The sequence below is a fragment of the Ananas comosus genome, linkage group 19, assembly GCF_001540865.1.
Source record: "Ananas comosus cultivar F153 linkage group 19, ASM154086v1, whole genome shotgun sequence".
Taxonomy (NCBI): Eukaryota; Viridiplantae; Streptophyta; class Magnoliopsida; order Poales; family Bromeliaceae; genus Ananas; species Ananas comosus.
Window position 1 is genome coordinate 976,669 of NC_033639.1, and position 12,902 is coordinate 989,570.

Genomic DNA, 12,902 nt, shown 5'->3' on the forward strand with positions numbered 1-12,902 from the left:
CACGTGACTCGCTGAACATCTCGCTGTTCTAAAAGCAGGACCAAATAGGAAGTAAACAAAATGTCTGTTGAGCACTGTTATACGCTGTTAGTGCTTCTAGACAAAATGCAAATGGAGTAGTGCTAATAGGAGAAGCAATATATCAAATTTCTCCCAACAGATTCTCTCAGCAGCGGAATCAAAATCACCAAATTAGAGTTTCTACTCTTGAGGCTCAATTATTTTAACTCCCCACAGAGCAATGCCATGCCAAATTCTCTACGACAGATGACTGCCGCTGAAAACAAAAACAGGTCTAGAAAAGCACTAAAAATGTCAGCAAGTTGCATGAATTCAATTTAAAACATCTGCACAATTTTTGAGAACGGAAACATTTATAGAATTCTAACAATATCTTGAAGAGGGAACAGAAGAAGCAAAATATCCCAAAATCACAAAATCATACAAAAAAAAGGACAACAGAAATAGCCCGTCAAAATAATTTACAACGAATTTTTCTCCTGTAGACCTGTAAAATCCTGACAAAATAACTTCCGAGGAAGTCTTCTCAAATTAACCTCATTAAAAAAAATGGGAAAAAAAATAAAGGCACATACTTGCTATGAAAAGAGTTAAATTTGAAAGTTTCATTAGTTCCGATAGCCAACTCCAAAGTGAAATCTCCTTGCATTTCTATCATTGAAGGCATATTCAAGCCGAAGGGGGCCCAGTGGCGAGTCCACACGAATACCAACTCCATAACCATAACCACTTCCAGGCTTCCCCCTTGCTCCAGCTGGGTCACCTGATCAAAAAAGTGCATTTCTTATCCCAACATTTTACAATGGGAAAATGCATTACCAACTAAACATGCACAACCTGCTTCTATACATTATCTTACTGCAATGAACTCCCAACTGTACAATTCGGACAGAACAGATACCAACTAAACATGCACGACCTGCTTCTATACATTATCTTACTGCAATGAACTCCCAACTGTACAATTCAGACAGAACAGATACACCAAAACAAGTTTTACTAAAAAACAACAAACAAAAGCAGACTCTTATGTCCCAATAAACAGGGCCAGTCTATAAAATTTTAATATTCTCGCACTAATTAATTAAAAGATCAACCTGTAAACACCAGTTAAATGATAAACAAGGAGCCAACAGTAAAATCAGAATGCACTATAAAATGCCAAAAAAATTCTTCCCATGAGAAAATTTAATTAATGAATATGGAATTCCAAACTATAAGAATAATGCCCTTTAGTTTTCTAGGTTTAAGTTTTTTTATCAGGATGTATTTATTACTAAAAAAACTACAGAATGGAATGTGAAATGGGAGTGACATTGGAAAAAGGACTTACCAGTTACTTTAGATCCCGAGCCAAGGTCACTTCCATAATCTCCAAATACCACACCTTCTAGAGGTCCATACTGCAAAACAACAATACTCTGTGAAATCTCATTACCCAAAGGAATGATTTCAGGTGTTTACTTATCATATTGGGCAAAAAAACAAATGTGCTCTTAGATGTGTCAGGATATACATGTTAATAAAATTTTTATTTAAAAAAAAAAACATGCATGTGTGTCTACTTTTTTCACGACCTTACGGAAGAAAAAGAATAATCATGACTTAGGGATTACGATTAGTCCAACCCAAAATTCTGTGTAAGCAAGAATAAAAAAAAAAAAATAGAGTACACAAGCATGGAATTTGATCAGGCACTTTTGGCGGTTACAATTAGAGTACTAGTTATATAAGTAATATGAGTTAGTTTTGCTTCAGTGTTTAGAAGAGCTTGCGTTGATGATAACATTCTAACAATATCTTCAGAAGATTACTTGATAGAATACACATAGGCACGAATGCAATAACTTCTCAGTTAAGACCAAAAGGCGAGAAATCAACACCTACCATGCGAAAAGATACTTCTCCGCTACCAACAGCATATGAGCGCCCAGAACCAACTGCACCTTCTTCATAACCTCTAACACTATTCGTCCCACCAATTGCAAATGCCTCATGAGGTGAGAAGTTCCCCACCACATGCCCTCCAGATGCACTAAAGAACATTAGAATGCGAGTGAGAATAACAGATAACTGATGAAAAGGTATTGATCCAGATGTTGCTTACAAGATAAAAAGGGCTCCCTCGAAATAAGATTAAAAGAAAGGAAAAATAAGTGGTAGACTGAATAATATTCAAAAATAGAACAAAATTTGAAGAATCAAGTGGTAAATATTTCTCTGCCAGTTTTGCAACCTGAAATTGTATACTTTAAAGAAGAAAGGAGGAAAGTTAAACTTTCATGCCCCTTTTGTCGCTCTACCATTGTAAATTACAGCTTTACATCTTCAATAGGAACACTGCTCAATAGTCTACACCTGAGAGTCTACCCAGTCACTTCACATGTATATAATGTTTACAAGGTAAAACTATACTACAGAGGCCAATTTACAATTTCTAATACGCATAAAATGTGCTCAACAGGAACTACCATGAAACAAAAACTTAAAGGCGCTTGCATCATAAGATTAAAAAAGAGGAGCTTTCTTGAAATTGAGTCAAAAAGCCAGATATCGGCATATAAATTTCAATTTGAGCTAGTTTTTCACAAATTATTGGGGCTAAGTCTTTCCTAATGACCTTTAGTTATGACAAATCTAACCCTATCTCCTCTCTTTTTCATATCACTTACTCGGCTAGTTTTTGTTCTTGTTGAACTGGGTCATCCTCATCTCTACATTGTATGTACTCATACAATCTTAAAGGCCTACCTCCCAAACTATAATGCTAGAGAAATTGTAATATACTCCAACCATTTACAAAGTTTGAAAAGATATAAATCAAGATCTGCTTTGGTGACAAAAAGGACGAAGCTATCATACCATAAGAGCAACCGAGCAGGCCCAATTTCATAACCTTGCCTAACACGAGCAGTCGCTCTGTTGAAACATAGCCACTCCGGAAGGAAAGGGAGCCCTTGTTCCACGTTGAATACAAACTGTATTTAATGGAAAACTAAGAAAGGATGGAAAAAAGAACAGTAGAAGATATGAAGGCGTATCAACCAACAAAAGAAGAATATAAATGCCAACCATTGTGGAACTGTGATCACTAGAATCTGTATAGATGCTTTCAAACTTTGCAATTAGTGTGTTGTCATAAGCCCTTCCACTGTAACAAATCCAGAAGGATGTCAGATTCCTTGGAGCGATAAATAAATGATACCCAATAAAAGACTCATTATATCCACTGGCCAATGAAATTAACGAAAACAATTAACTGATACAGTAATATATGAGGCCAAAAAAAATGAACAAAGACCTACACACCTGGCAGTTAACTGGCTGTTATAGATATCTCTGGTGATGGGATAGCCTTTATCATCACGAGCACCAGCATGCTGCAAAAATAAGGATGACTACGCATGTCTAGTGCAAAAGCAAAGAGGTGAAAACAGAAAACCAAAACCAGGCACTGCTAAGAAAAGATAGGCTGAAAATTATCTATTGATGTTAAGAATTAATATAGTCTAGCATTTCCTTTCAATGACTGCAATAAAAGGCTGCATCTAAATATTAGAATTCATGAATAACTAGTATTAGAAACACAAAATCAATCAAGCAGATCAGATGAAAATTAATAGTTTCATCTTGAAAGTAGTTGAAACATATATCAGAACACATGAAAGAAAACCAAACAGTATGAAATTAGTGAGGAAAAGTAAAAAGGGGGGGAATCTCCAAAGATTCACTTTGTCAAGGCACAAATGAAATTTATAAATCTCAGGTTGAAAGGTTTATCCTTCCAAAGGGAATACACTATATATAAAGTTGCGAGCAAATTTGCTTTCATCATCACCATCACATACAAATATTATTGTCTTGCTTAACGACATAAATGTAATTAATCTGAACCACAACTGCGGATATAACAACAATCTTTTAATAATGGAAAGAAATAATTGAATATCACAATGTCTTAAATGTTAAACAGAGATCTTAAAATTTTAGGCGAAGAGTGTGAATGTTTCTAACTTTCTACAACTGTTTCTGAATAAACTAATAACTAGCAAACAAGAACTCCAATCAAAAAGGTATAGGCTCCCAGTTCAAATCTTGCCACCAGCAAGAATATGTGCATGCCTGTGGCAAAAAAAGAAAAAGGAGACGTTGTGGATATCACAAGAATGCTAATGTTACAGCCAAGTCATAAGGAAATAGAGCTAACGCCCCATATGCAACACCAAAGGGAACAGAACAGAAAAAATGAGTTTGATTGCAAATACTTGAGAATGTAATAGGACAGTAGGTATCGGCAAGAAATTCAACAGATAATTCCACTGAAGCACCTGAAAAATTAAGCCAACAGTTCCACTCCACTTGGGCCTGAAAGGTCGACTGTATTCAATTCCGGCAGTAACTCGTGCAATGGTCAGGCCACCATGCTCAGATTGGCTGCTGCCATGAACAAGCGTTCCAGGAGTCCTAGAATTCTAGTACAATAAAATATGTATTCTGAATTTCATAATTATCACAATAACAAACGATCATCAAAATAAAACAAGCAATACCTGAATCATAATTGTTCTTGATGTCCTCTTATTGTCTCCATCAATCCATGGGTCAATATAATTCAAGCGGAATATGGAATCAACTTGGCCCCTTTCTAGTGAAAGATTTAGTTTCTTGTTCCTCCCAAAAAGATTCCGGTGGGAATAGGCAAAGCTGCAACAAAATTCGGCAATGAACTGCAGTAACTTAAGAAAGATGGTAGATCAAAGAACTGCAGTAAATTAAAAGTGTTCTTTTTGGATCTTGGAAAGAAAATTAGATAGCCTTGATCAGAAAACACATTTTAAATACCTACAGACTACATTTTCATGTTAAATCAAAGTTCCGCTTAGAAGAAAATCACTTAATTTCCACCTTCATGGATAATACAAACAACTTAGCATCATCTATTTAATAAAACTCTAGGTAAATTTCCATAAGAAGTTACAGGTTATTTCAGGGAAAAGGAAGAACATTGACTTTGGGCACAAGAACTGAAAAGACTTTTTACAGATGGCTTTTCAGTAAATAAGTAACAATATTCCATCAAAATGAACCCATGATCTCTAAACCATTCTAGAGAATTCATTGCAAAATGAACCCATGATCTCTAAACCATTCTAGAGAATTCACATTGATTCAATTATTCAGCAGCATGCCATAGGCATGTCATTGGACCAACTAACAAGGACGGTAGATAAGCAAAATAGCAAACTTTACATGGAAAAGAATATACTTAATACAAGTTCCATTTAAAAATATGGATGCAGTCATTGTCCACAGACATCTACAGGCACAAAAATTTCAGCAGTTTATGCAAAAAAATTTTGAATTGATACTATTTTCCTTTAATGAAATCTAATGGCGTGTATATATCAGTTGGTAATTTGGTAAACCAAAAGAACCACGTTATGATATGAACAATTTCAATAATTAATGAGCTCCGGAAAAAAAGAAAACTAAAAAAGAAAGAGAAACTAGCAGCACTGACAAAACAAAATAACCTATATATTACCTTCCAATGAGTCCTGAAAGAGGTCCATTGGTAATCCTGCAGATAACTCAGGTAATTAAAATTTAACACAAAAAAAGAAGAATTTTGTGGGTATCTGTGCTTGTGCTTAGGAAGGTCCAGTGCATATGAATTTGTACAAACAATTCCTTCAGCATCACTTACCCACTTGAAATTCCACCGCCTGCAGAGAAACCTCTGCTTGGACGTTCAACAAGATTCATAACAAGATCAACTTTATTTGTATCTGCAGAATTTCATAATAGGCACACATACATTACACAAACAATTTTTTCAACAAGGTTTAGAGAATAAAGAACATATCTATCCAATTAAAATTGCCTAAAGATTTGTCGTCAAATATACAAACTCCAAATCTATGCACATTTACCAGTAAGAGGTACTGCAAATAATATTAGTCAATTTGTTACAGAACTGGAGGACATAATGCTAGGAGAATACGAAAGGTAATCAGGGTAATAGGGGGAAAGTATAACAAGAAATAATTCACCTGCAACAGGCTGTGGAATAATAGTAACATCTTCCATAATTCCCATAGTCAATATTGTCTCAACATCTCTTTTAACTTGTGCTCTACTATAGGCCTATATAAAACATGAAATATAGACAAAACATTCATTAGTAAAGATGGAAATGCACAAGAAAAATAATAAGACCCCAAATTCACAAAAGAAGAGTACCCTTGAACTAGAGTAACAAAAAAAAAACGCTTTACTTAATTTCAAATACCTGCAGTTGATTCTCAACCAATCGAGTAAATAGTTACAAAAGCGAAATATAATTTGATATTACATGTAGGTCTTGGGTCTTGACTTGTTATCTGCCTAAATAATTCAGATGTACCATCACTTCTCAGTGTAAATTATAAATCAACCAAGTGGCTCAGAAAAGAACCAATATGATGCTTTAGATTTAAAATATAAAACTCGACTCATTGAATGGTAGAAAAATGATAAAATGTATCAGAGAAGACATAATGGCATCTGTATCAAAGTTTTGCTCTTACATGTTGTGGGATTAGTTTCAGACTGATGTAACTACCGATGGTAAGTGTATCAGAATACTCAGATTGTCAGTCCTCCATATGTTCTTTATTTCACCCACCAGAGTGTTTTGAACCCACCCACCACAGTTTATCAGAACCCAGATCACCAGTGTTTTTCTCCTTATAACATCAGAATGTAGTTCTAATTGCGATGTTATTAATTTCAGAAACTATTTTAAGTCTGCAGCAATTAGCTCCAGATTTTGGGATATTTGTCTCATGCACGTAATTGAATGTTTGACCGAGTATAAATGAAATAAAATCTTCTTCAAGCAAATGGCTTGTTTCAGTAACTATGTCATAGACTAAAGGGACGTTGATCTATCATTAAGGAAATTCTTAGAAAGCAAAAAAGCCTCCCGCAACCAACATCATATCCAGTTCTTCATTAAACTGAAATCTAGCTCAATATTTTCTTCAAAAAATAGTCCACGAATCTTTAGACCAGATTAATCAAGTCTAGAATAGAGATATATCAGGCTATCAGCATTAAACAGAGACAACTATTCATCTTATAATTTATCATAGGATAGATTCAAAGTAACTTTCCTCTATCCGAAGTGAAAATGCAAGTGCATGAAAAAAAATTTAATAGTCCTATCCTTGCTTTGGCATTCAAAAAAAGAAAAAAAGAAAAAAAAAATCGCCAAGTCTTGCTCCTAGCAATCATGTCTCAATTCTCTAACATCAGACTGCTAGCAAACTTTCTTTTAGAAGCAAGAAGGGTCAAAAAAAAAAATAAAGAACACTTGGAAGAGATAAATATATAATTATGGCACATAATGCAAAAGACAGTTTTTGTGCTCTAACCTGTCCTTTCTTTGTAGTAAGCTGTTGGAGTATGGTCTCTGGTTTCGTCTTCCCAACAGTTGGTTCGCCACTAATAATGTCAGCACAATTTTGGAAAGGAAAAGAGTCAGCAAATATTTTCTTTGGTTCTAGAAAGGTGCTTGAAAATATAACTGAACTAAAAGATATGGTTCTCACGTCCTTCTATCAAGAAAACGGATAATGATGTTATTAACCTCTGCTTCAGTAACCTGTAACCTAAGGATTCCTCCCGAAAGTATCTCTGCATAGGAAACCTGAGGCAGCCAGCAGAGCAAAACAAACAAAACAGACTGCTTTAGTATAATTCAAACACTCGGCATCTCTAATCCAGAAATAAAATATACAAAAGTACGGTCACCAACCAAACCAGTTAGCCCACGATCCTGATACCAGCCATTGATAGATTTGATTGCTTGATCCAAATGTCTTATATTGACAATTTTCCCTGCAAAGCTTGAGATATAAATGTAACTAAGTGACATCTTAGAAAAGCATGAATTTACTTAGCCAACATATATGACAAAGAACATAAATGGTGTATCTTCAGTCTGAATCAAAGTTCTCTAAAAGAATTATAGTTTCTCAACATTAGTAAAAATGGCAATCCTAATGGAGACAAATTATTTCAGACATAAGCAGAACAGCATTCTATGTGGTTCTTAGAAGTGTAACCTTTGATTAGGAAAAAAGGATCAAGAACTAGAAACTATTACCATTAATGGCTGAAGTAAATCAACCAATGTAGGACTGAAAGATATTTCCTATGCAAGTTACACAATAATCATAGCACTCTTTTCCATGTGGTATCATTTCCAAAATAAAGCATTAGACGGAACACTCCCAATTAAACTTTGATCATGAAAAGGTGGAACCATATAGTGGAAAAGAAAGTGAAAAGAGAACAATAAAAAAAACCCCGAAAGAAAAAAAGAATGAAATGCATTAAAAAACCTACCATATTGATCGCGAAATGCATCTTCCAAGAACTTTGAAGGTAGAAGATTTGCACCCTCACAAAGCATACCATGAAAATCCTGATTGGGTTCTACCTACAACAACATCAAGCAACTTTGTGAACTTGCATCGTGCTAAAAATAGATTAATAAGAACAAAGAATGCCGCCTGATTCTGAATCTAGTAAGATAATCGATGAATGCAGAAACCCTTTAAAACAACAATTCAAAGTGGAAAAACTTTACAAGGCAACAAATACTACAACTATGAAAGATAATGAGATATGCATGCACTGATTTCAGCACATTCATCCAACTGGAAGAAAATTCATCCAGTTAGTAATGGAGTAACTAAATACTTGTATCAATAGAGGAAGTATAGCAGCCTGTCAAATGTCAATCATAAAATGCAAGCAAAACAAAAATATTACAGCATGACAAAGGAATATAAATATTGATTAACTCATATAAATTTGGCGGGGATGAGGATGATTTTTTTATTATCTCCGGGTTTAACCCTCCATTCCAGTATAACCAACGGAAAAATAAATATTCACCACCAATTTAAAAATTCAATTGATAAACTTTTTTCCTCGGAATATGTGATTGTATGATCATTTTTATTATGACGCTACAATTAATGATGCTTCTCATAGTCGACTTCCCCTCAGACATAGTACATATCACCTAACCCTGCTACTACTTCGTCCAGGGCATATCTTGTTATTGACATGAAATATATTTCAAATTATATGAATTTCTATCTCTAAAAATAAATGTGAATTGCATGTACCATTGATTGAAGTGGCATTAGAGCAAATTCTTTCCTAGGGTTAAGCTACGGATCTTACTCTATCTTCATCTAATTGCAAGCCCCATCATAGTATTAAAAGATTGTAGATTCTCATTGTACTGAAATAATCTCTAATGAAATTCAATGTAATAAACATCACCTACACCAAACGTTAATTTGATGCACTCCAGCACCACCCAAACTCATATTTCCTCTATCATCCAGTGAAGCCATAATTCTAATTAATTCCTCACCAGATATGACCAGAAGAATGAGAAGTTACACAAGAAGATCACCAACTTATTGAAGAAGCACTATATTAGTGAGACTATGAAACCCAATGTTGTATCTCACCCTAGCTCCGACGAACAATGGTGCTTGGAGCCAATGTGTCTTGAAAAATAAGAAATGAACTAACTAAACATCAAGCATAGGTTTCAGATTCCTATACTAACGACAAATTAAATTGAGCAACTCCAATATAGTATCAAAGATCAATCTAGGGCAGTCGATAGGAATATGTACAAGAAAGCTCAATAGATGAACATACATCACAACTTTCAAACTAAAGAACAGTTAAATGAGTAGCTCATGCTGCTCATCGTGTGATTCATGTCATTTGGTTATCCAAAGTCCAAACATTCCCAGCACATCCATGCATGGGATAAATCAGTTTGTGTCCCTACATTTTGCAAGTTTTTTTATGCGTATTTCTACAATAAGAGTTAAAGTCTTAGAAACAAATTGGAGACAACAAGTTCTTAGTACCTGAAAGACAAGTTTGCATATTCTTACATATGAAAAATCTATTTCCGCCGCAACATTGGTGATTCTGTTTCCTATTTTCAATGCTAACTAAAAACTAATTCTTGATCTAAACAATAGTTGCTTATTTCCGATGTTAAAAACCAGTACATTATCTAATATATCCCTGATTAGCAAACAGATTGGGGAGTCGGAAACTCTTCATACCTGAAAGATGAGCCTGATGCCGTCGCGGGTGTCGACGGCGACGGGCATGCAGGAGCTGAAGAACCCGCTCTTGATGATCCGGTGCACGTCCTCCTGCACCTCGCGCACGGTGAGCGCCGAGTTGGGGCGGCACGAGCGCAGCGCCGCGGCCGCCGCCGCCTCGAGGTCGGCGCGCTCGAGCGGCTCCCCGTCCTTGTCCCGGACCAGCACCTCGCTGATGAGCACCCGCTCCTCGTCCTCCCTCCCCACGTGCCGCCGCGGCTCCGGCTCCGCCCGCGCCACCGCCGCCACCGCCGCCGCGAACGGCGGCGGGAACGGGAACGAGAACGAGAACGGGAGCGTCCGCCGCTGCCGCCACCAGCCGCGGACTGCGTCGGCGGCGCGGTCGAGGTGGACGGAGAGCGCGTGGCGCGCGAAGGGGAGGGCGGAGACGAAAGGAGGGGGAGGAAAAGGGGAGGGGGAGGCGAGGGGGATCTTGATGGAGGAGGAGACGAAGAGGACGTCGTCGTTCCTCGCCATGGCGCAGAGAAGCGTAGCACAGTAGGGGGGGAAGGGATCGTTTTGCTTCTAGGGTTAGGGTTTTGGGAGGGGTACAGCACAAAACCCTAGCCCTAGGTTTCCGCCATTGGCGATGGTCAGACGAAGAAGAAGAAGAAGAAGAAGAAGAAGAAAAAAAGTGTGCGGGGTCGGGGTTTCGGTTTTGGGTTTACAGTGGTTCGCATTTTGTGAACCGGCGGTGATCCGGTTCGTTTGAAACGGCCGGGTCAGTGCATTCTATATCAGGTTAAATTGCATGTTTGTCCCTCAAACTATAATACAGTGACACTTCAGTCCTAAAACTTTAATTTATTGTAATTTTTTATTCGAACTTTTAAAATTGGTACCATTACAATTTATTTGACTAAATTTTAACACATCGTTAATGTGAAAATGGTGTAACATCATAATTATTGACGCAACGATGCATCATCAATTACAACATTGCGACCGCCTCCATATTAACCATATGTTAATATTTAGTTAACTAAATTAAATTGCAGGACTTGATTGTAAAAATTCTAAAATTCAATTCGAGCCAAAATATTTGAAGTTTGGCACTTAAGGGGGCGTTTGGATTGACGTATTTGTAGATTCAACGTAAGTCAAGTATAGTGGTGTTTAAGTTTCCCTGAAGTATGATTATTTTTTTATTGTTTGTTTTGACGTAACTCGTACCGTCTGAAAGTTAAATTTAATCACTTCTGTTGTTTGTTTTGATGTAAGTAAGTGGATCTCATTATCTCCTAAATATAGTAGTAAATTTACCACCATAAAATTTAATCTATTATATAATTAATTTTTTTATTATTATTTAAAGATAATTCTAATTTATTATAAATAAGGTAATTCTAACCCATTATAAAGGAAGTAGAGTTTAGGTTTTACTGTTTAATAAATTTTTTAGAGAAGGTTGAGTGCAGTAAAAGTCGAGTTCGGCACTTTAGAGGAGGAAGTAGAGAGTAGGTGAAGTGGAGCTCTAAGGTAACTTGAGTTACATTATATTTTTCACTTACATCAAAACAAATAACAGAAGTGATAGAACTTGAGTTCCATTACTCCACTTACACCAAAACAATCGGGCCCTTATAGTGTCACTGCATTATAGTTTAAGGACAAAACATGCAATTTAACCTGCATATTATATTCTTTTTTAAAATTTAAAAATTCTCCTGGCTTTTGACCAGTGGCTCAGGGCCATTTTTGGCTCCAACATTATTTGATAATAATTTTATGGAAAAACTTCAAAAATCTCCCTGTGATTTCGTACTTTTACATTTTAGCACTATGTGGTTTAAAGTGTTTCGAGTTAATACTCTGTGGTTTCGCACTTTCTCACTTTAGTACCCTATGGTTTAAAGTGTATCAAATTAGTACTCTGCGGTTTTATTTTTGTATCAAGTTAGTACCATGTGGTTTTATTTTTATATCAAGACAATACCCTGTGGTTTTTAAACCACAGGGTACTAAAGTGAGAAAGTGAGAAACCACGGGGTACTAAAGTGAGAAAGTGCGAAACCACAGAGTATTAACTTGCTACACTTTAAACCACAGGGTACTAAAATGAAAAAGTGCAAAACCACAGAGTACTAAAGTGAAAAAGTGCAAAACCACAGGGTACTAACTTGATACACTTTAAACCATATGGTACTAAAGTGAGAAAAAGTGAAACCACAAGGGGGGTATTTGAAGTTTTCCCTAATTTTTTTTAAAAAAATATGGGATTAATTTTTTTTTAATAAGTTTTTCTATATAAAAAGAATAGAAATATCAAATTAAAGCTTTTATCTTTTTATCCCAGAGTTTTAATATTGGCCAATTTGCATAAAAAATCCACTCATTTTGGGCTTTTGCAAAATCGGGCCACCTTTTTCATTTTTGCAGATTCGGTCCGCTTTTTCAGCAAACTGACCAAAATACCCTTATTACTTTTTCTCTTTCCTCTTTCTCTCTCTTCTTCGTTTCTCTCGTTCTTTTTTTTTTTCTCGCCGGTAGAGCGGAGGCGGAGCGGAGGCATAAACGGTCCGTCTCGCCTCTCACCCTCATACTCTCGCCCTCGCCCTTGCCCTCGTCCATGCACCCCCCACCTTCCTCGCCTCCTACCCCGTTAAGGCCGCGCCGCGACTTTTTTTTTTTTGCTTTTTTCTTTTCTTTTCTTCTCCGACTCTTCTCCACCGTCTCCGACGA

At 36.4% G+C, this 12,902-nt stretch overlaps 1 protein-coding gene across 1 annotated transcript; it reads right to left on the reverse strand.

Moving 5' to 3' along the window:
• Positions 355-10,874, reverse strand: LOC109725092 (outer envelope protein 80, chloroplastic). Its single transcript, XM_020254156.1, has 16 exons — positions 10,179-10,874; positions 8,416-8,509; positions 7,823-7,905; positions 7,617-7,714; positions 7,440-7,509; positions 6,075-6,168; positions 5,729-5,810; positions 5,567-5,602; positions 4,572-4,725; positions 4,350-4,493; positions 3,331-3,401; positions 3,094-3,172; positions 2,884-2,999; positions 1,909-2,056; positions 1,355-1,424; positions 355-784 (listed from the first exon to the last, which is right to left on the reverse strand). Exons 1-16 carry the CDS (start codon positions 10,695-10,697, stop codon positions 630-632), a joined length of 2,013 nt encoding a protein of 670 aa, XP_020109745.1. The 5' UTR covers positions 10,698-10,874; the 3' UTR covers positions 355-629.

Coding starts and splice junctions, on each gene's coding strand:
- LOC109725092 (XM_020254156.1), bottom strand. CDS start 10,697: ATGGCGAGGAACGACGACGTCCTCTTCGTCTCCTCCTCCATCAAGATC. Junction 4,726..5,566: donor CTTTCAGGACTCATTGGAAG/GTAATATATAGG, acceptor ATTTTGTTGCAG/CTTTGCCTATTCCCACCGGA. Junction 3,173..3,330: donor AACAGCCAGTTAACTGCCAG/GTGTGTAGGTCT, acceptor GATTTGTTACAG/TGGAAGGGCTTATGACAACA.